General features: G+C 31.6%; 1 protein-coding gene and 1 long non-coding RNA gene across 3 annotated transcripts; one reads left to right on the top strand and one right to left on the bottom strand.

Moving 5' to 3' along the window:
- Positions 1–1,295: 1,295 nt before the first annotated feature.
- Positions 1,296–4,133, bottom strand: LOC108740834 (phenylalanine--tRNA ligase beta subunit). 2 transcript variants are annotated; one of them, XM_018475323.2, is made up of 9 exons: positions 3,928–4,133; positions 3,651–3,867; positions 3,255–3,594; positions 3,011–3,190; positions 2,778–2,953; positions 2,427–2,715; positions 2,167–2,377; positions 1,791–1,952; positions 1,296–1,505 (listed from the first exon to the last, which is right to left on the bottom strand). In XM_018475323.2, the coding sequence occupies exons 1-9, from the start codon at positions 3,983–3,985 to the stop codon at positions 1,354–1,356; spliced, it is 1,785 nt and encodes a 594-aa protein (XP_018330825.1). In that variant the 5' UTR covers positions 3,986–4,133; the 3' UTR covers positions 1,296–1,353. The 2 variants fall into 2 exon arrangements, with proteins under 2 accessions (XP_018330825.1, XP_018330826.1); XM_018475324.1 differs by lacking the exon at positions 1,296–1,505 and having other exon boundaries at positions 1,860–1,952; positions 2,167–2,193; positions 2,285–2,377.
- Positions 4,134–4,591: 458 nt separating this feature from the next.
- LOC108740819 lies at positions 4,592–5,448 on the top strand. Its single transcript, XR_001938409.2, has 4 exons — positions 4,592–4,682; positions 4,760–4,860; positions 5,036–5,244; positions 5,312–5,448. It is a non-coding gene; the product is annotated as an uncharacterized LOC108740819 (long non-coding RNA).
- Positions 5,449–6,115: the final 667 nt, after the last annotated feature.

A 6,115-nucleotide genomic window follows, 5' to 3' on the forward strand; every position in this document is an offset into this window, starting at 1 on the left:
TTTTTACATATTTATGATATTTCAAAACATGGTAAACACCTTCCATCTCGGAGTTATTTCGCGAGCGCCTTTTTATGTTTGAATTATTTTACATATTTCAGCAAAAACTGATGTCGCAATCTACCTATTTGACACCGTACTCGAAAACCGTTGACAGGATAAGATTTTACGTACTCTTTTACATACTTATGATATTTCAAAACATGGTAAACACCTTCCATCTCGGAGTTATTTCGCGAGCGCCTTTTTATGTTTGAATTATTTTACATATTTCAGCAAAAACTGATGTCGCAATCTACCTATTTGACACCGTACTCGAAAACCGTTGACAGGATAAGATTTTACGTACTCTTTTACATATTTATGATATTTCAAAACATGGTAAACACCTTCCATCTCGGAGTTATTTCGCGAGCGCCTTTTTATGTTTGAAATATTTTACATATTTCAGCAAAAACTGATGCCGCAATCTACCTATTTGACACCGTACTCGAAAGCCGTTTGCAGGATGAGATTCTACTTACTTTTTTACATACTTATCACTTCTCAAAACTTAGTAAGTAGCTTCCATCTCGCAGTTATTTCGCGAGCGTCTTTTTATGTTTGAATTATTTTACATATTTTAACAAAGACTAATGCCGCAATCTACCTATTTGACACCGTACTCGAAAGCCGTCGGCAAGATGAGATTCTACGTACTTTTTTACATATTTATGATATTTCAAAACATAGTAAACACCTTCCATCTCGGAGTTATTTCGCGAGCGTCTTTTTATGTTTGAATTATTTTACATATTTCAACGACTAATGCCGCAATCTACCTATTTAACAGCGTACTCGAAGACCGTTGGCAGGATGAAATTCTATATACTTTTTTACATACTTATCACTTCTCAGAACTTAGTAAATACCTTCCATCTCGCAGCCATTTCACGAGCGCCTTTTTATGTCTGAATTAATTTATGAACTTTATCAAGAAATATTGTCGCAATGTACCTATTTAACATCGTACTCGAAAACCGTAATTCACCACGACAATTTTAAGAAACCACTGACACATTTTTCGCTTACTTGCCTTGTGAGCATTCTTAACGCAAGATTGGTCTGGACTGAGTACGTGAGCACAACGTATCAGTGGTTTCTTAAAATTGTCGTGGTGAATTAAGGGTAAGTCTTCTCTTGCTTTTATTTTTACTTCAAACAAAAAAAATTGTTTTTAATCATATATTTTAAACCTTTTTTATTGCAATGTACATAATACTCTTTTCAAATTTAATATAAAATAAACCACTCAGTATTTTAGTGAATTATAATCAAATGACATGAACGTTCCATTAATACATAATTAGTGTATTACACAAAAGGTTCAATATTTATTTCTACAACAGACACCGGATTAGTTAGTTCAAATCTGTTGAGAACCTCAGGGTGTAGCACTCCTATCTTGCCAATAACGCTTCCATTGTATACCACTTCAGCACATCGACGTGGAAAATATGCTGGATCTACATCAAAACAGGAAAATATGCTTATTGTGCTGAATTTTTAATAAGTAACACAATATGTCAAAATTTAAAGTCACAGATTATGATCGCTTACATTACAGAAATTTCTACCAAAAAACTGTAACATTTACTTTTCAACAAAAGTGGGAAAACAATATAATTTGATACCTGAAATATATAAAGCCTAACAAGCTTTACACTATTGAAATTAGTGTTTATTAATGAAACATACTGCATAGTGCAAAGATAAAGAAGTAATTGTCTCACTAAAGTTTGTTGGCATACCATTACTTTCTCGAAGGTAATATCCGGTGTTAGTCTTATGAGGATTCCATTCTACTCCCAAAAGAAGCATAATTCTGTCAAGAAGACCATGAACTATTTCAAAACCTGCCGTTTTATTGCAATTTACAGCGCAAATCCTTCGTTCGTTTCTAGCGCCTACTTCTGTTAAAAAAGAGCAGAATAATTATTATCACCTAGGTAGGTAGTACATATTTAGGTATTAGGATAAAAAAGACTAGAAACATTTTCCAAAATTTTTGTAGGTAAAAGTTAAAGAAATACTAGATTAGGATTCTAATATTTCTTTAATTACCTACACATAAACATGGATTTTAGAAAGTTATTACCTAATTTCATTTAATCTAAAAAAAATTACCTGCTTTTACATCTTTCAAAACCACATCTGAAATTTCAAAAATTTTAATTGGAAGTCGTAGCTTCTTATTTGCTGCTAAAGTTTTCAACAACCCAGGTAGTAGAGATGTTCGACATACCTGAAATTCTAATGTTTTAGGGTTTGAAACATGAACGGCTGGAATTTCTTCAATTTTTCTTCCCAGCTTCGTCGAAACATCATCTCGTGAACACTACAAATTACACTATAACAAAAAATAGTATGTATGACTTTAATTATACCAATGAGAAAGTTAAAGCTTCAGTAAATCCTGCCTGAGCTATGGGTTCCCTCAATAAATCAGATACTTTGTTGAGAGGAAATTGCTGAGCAATAGTCATAGTGGGGGGCACTTTACGTTCAATTTTATTATAACCATAAGCAATGGCAACATCTTCATAAATATCACAGGCATGAATAACATCATGTCTTAAAGGGGGAACAGTGACTTTTAATTCTTTTCCATTTTTAACCACTTTTGACTCTAAACACATTTTTGATAACAAAGCTGCGGCATCATCTGCATTAACTCTAGAAAATAAAATTTCTAGTTAGACATAATTTTTGTAATAGCATTTTTTTAAAAAACTTACGTTGTACCAATCAAATTATTAATTTTAGAGACTCTAACAGTTTCCTCTCTATAGCGAAGTTCAGGATAAAGGTACAACTTTCCATCTGGATATTTAACTTGACAATATTCAACAGTAAAAGGACTTTCACAATATATACTGAACATGCAAACCAATGTGTCTAATACAATTTTTGCCTGAAATGTGAAATCCTCACATCCTTGGCAAAATTAATAGTAGTTTATAATTTTTACCTTTGTCAAATCTGTTGCAGTGCACTCTATAAAAATATTCCTTGTATGTAAAGTTATCTTTGAATGATTTCCATTAATAATAGGGGGCAATGAAAGAACAATTCCATTACTATCATAAATAACTGGATAAACAGGAAAGTTTTTTATTATAGGTAAATACTGTTTCAATTGCGCATGATTCTACAAATAAAATCTTTAGATGTTTTTCTTTAAGGGTGTTTAAGAGAACAATAAAACCACTTACAGCATATAACTGCATTATTCCTTCTCCATCAAATTCCTTGTCCTGATTTAATGGAATAAATTTAATGTCTTTAGGGGGTTTTGCATCAAAAAAGAATGGCCCTTCGACAGTATCTAAATCATGAGTTCCAATGGCCACTAATGACCTTTTTCTACAAATATTTTGATGCAACTTATCTTGTAAATCTATAAAACTGTCATAGATAGCCTTTGTAAACTTGATGTTCCTTAATATTGCAGCAACTGCATAAGGTCTTACTAATTTTGTGTCAGATTTAACTATCAATTCTTGCAGTTTCCCACTGGCAGGCTTGATAGCTTCGTATTTAGGTACAGGTTTTCTAATAAAATACACATTTTAATTTAAACAAAGCACTCCCACTTAAATAATGTTTACTTATTCTGAAAGATTAGAAGTCCTTGAACAAGGCCTTCCAAGCAAAGTAAATCATATCTATTGGCAGGAACATCAATTCGATAAATAATTTCTTCTGAAGCATCTGCTGCTAGTTTTACATTATCCCCTTGTTCTTTAGTAATCATTTGTTTTTCGGTTGTAACTTCATCCAATTCTAAACCGAATTCGAAACATATTTTCTGAAATTCATCGTCAGCTGTAACATACGAATAAAATTTAAAAAAATACTCAAAAACAGCACGTGCATTTAACCTACCGTACGTTCTTCCAAGGGCTTCAAATAAGGCATCACGTTTAATACTAATGGTTGGCATTCTGCGGGCCTTACATATATGCTTTTAACTTGAAAAAAATCTTAAACGTAAAAATTTAAATTTTTTAAATCATTACTACAATAAAAAATTCTTCTTCTTTAATTGTTGAATTATTAACAGACTCTCTAACCTATGGTCTCTCCTCTGTCTCTCCCATCGACGTTTACTAATATATGTCTATGGTCTCACCTATTATTCTATGGCTTATTCTATGGTCTCATAGACAAGAGGTATACAGTGTAGTCTTAAATGAATAATTCTCTATATCAGTACATACTCTATTTGTTTCACTTTATTTATATCACATAATATTTTCTTTTTTACTTTATTAATTTTATTAATTTTTCTTAATTGTGAATTATCAATAGATTTTATGTGATTTTCAATTTGTAAAATGGTTACTGAACGACGTGTTTCATATAGAAGCATATAAGAATATTTATTGTATTTAAAATTTTAAATTACAGCCATATTGAAGTTAAATTTAAACTTAAAATAATTAATATAGTTATGTTGGTGTTTCGTTTTTCAACATATACTCTATAGTTATCTGTATTATGTTTACAGCATAATTATATGAATCTATGAATTTTATACAATTTGTCCGATGTTTTATGGATGTTGTACATCTTCTCATTTTGTACTAAAAGGGATTGCATATACCCATTTTAAGATTTTACATTATTACTGCTTTTCGGTGAATATTTTTATTGTATTTCATGTTTTAATTGTTTAAGCATGTAAATCATTCGTTTTTCTTCTCTATATTTACAGATTGACGATTTTGAGTTGAGTTTGTATTTTGATGCTACTGAAAAAGCAAGTTGTCTGGTATGGCGTTCTAGCTGTTAAGTTTTCATCTTATAGTAATAAAGGTGAGCAAGTGTGAGCTGTTATATCTATCCGTATGTAGTAGTATATTTATTTGATAGTACCTTTAACAGTGTATTAAATTAATTACATCTAAATACCTTGAATCACCTAAGATTTCATTTCACAGGAACATTGTAATTACTGAACATTAATTGTATCAATACTCTTTCGCTCCAGAAAGTAGCTGTACCTATAGTCCTAAAGAAAGCATGAAAGTGCCTGTTTTCAATTGAGAATGAAGACTGTCCCATTTCAGCAGGGTGGTAGCAAGTGAAGATTTACTTAAATTTTACTGGAACAACAAACTTTCTTCTGTGGTCCTCCTGAATTTGGTTTGATTTCCACACCTACAAACATTGGAACATTAAAGTCTACAATTAATTAAGGTGAGATTATCGATATAATTAATTTTAATTGCTCTTTATTAATCTGTTACCACCCTATCTGTTTCAGATCGACAGTGGGGAAGACAAAGAAGACCACGTAGTTAAAAAACTCGTTTATCTTGCATGGCCTATCTAATGGAATTACTTTTTTAAATCCATTTTTTTGGAATTAGTTTTTTATTTTGCATATTTTTTGTAGTCTGTTTTATTTGAAGTAATTGTTGATTGGAGATGTTTTATTTTTTTTGTATGTAGTAGTAGTGTCGTACTAGTACGAACTCGTTTAGTAGTTGTAGTCTAACATGTCTCTTGCTTACCTCTTCGCTTAGCTTACTGCATATTCTTCCTAATTTGCTTCGCATGTACCGTTCGTCTTCTACATGATTCAACTTTTCGTTATCGTGTTCTTTTCTCTTCTCACCCTTGTGGAACTAGGGAGGGCCTCCTCGAACGACTTCCCTTGGGCTTAGCTATTTAGTTGATCATAAAAGTGTCTTATACACTTTTCGCGAGTCTACTCTAGCGTTACTTCCTTTCAGACAGGGTAGAGTGGGTTATCTGAAATAGGAGCAATAGGCGACTGCCCAGCTTGCCTTGGTGAAATCTGTCCGATCTTCTCTACCAAAGCTATTAGTATTTGCCGTCAGTCCTGTTAATTTTGCACTATTTGCTTTCAGATAATGAGGTATTTCCTAAGAAGAACGAAGACATCATTTTCTTTTTTGCATTTTATTGTATTTTCTTTGAAATTTCATGTTTTCTTGTCTTTCTTTTACAGGTATTTTGTTTATTACTTTGTGAACTGTTATATTATATAATTGTAACTTAGAATGGTAGTTAAAATGTTTCTAAATTGATCTTTTGGCATAAA

Source organism: Agrilus planipennis, unplaced genomic scaffold, assembly GCF_000699045.2.
Source record: "Agrilus planipennis isolate EAB-ADULT unplaced genomic scaffold, Apla_2.0 scaffold299, whole genome shotgun sequence".
NCBI classification, from domain to species: Eukaryota; Metazoa; Arthropoda; class Insecta; order Coleoptera; family Buprestidae; genus Agrilus; species Agrilus planipennis.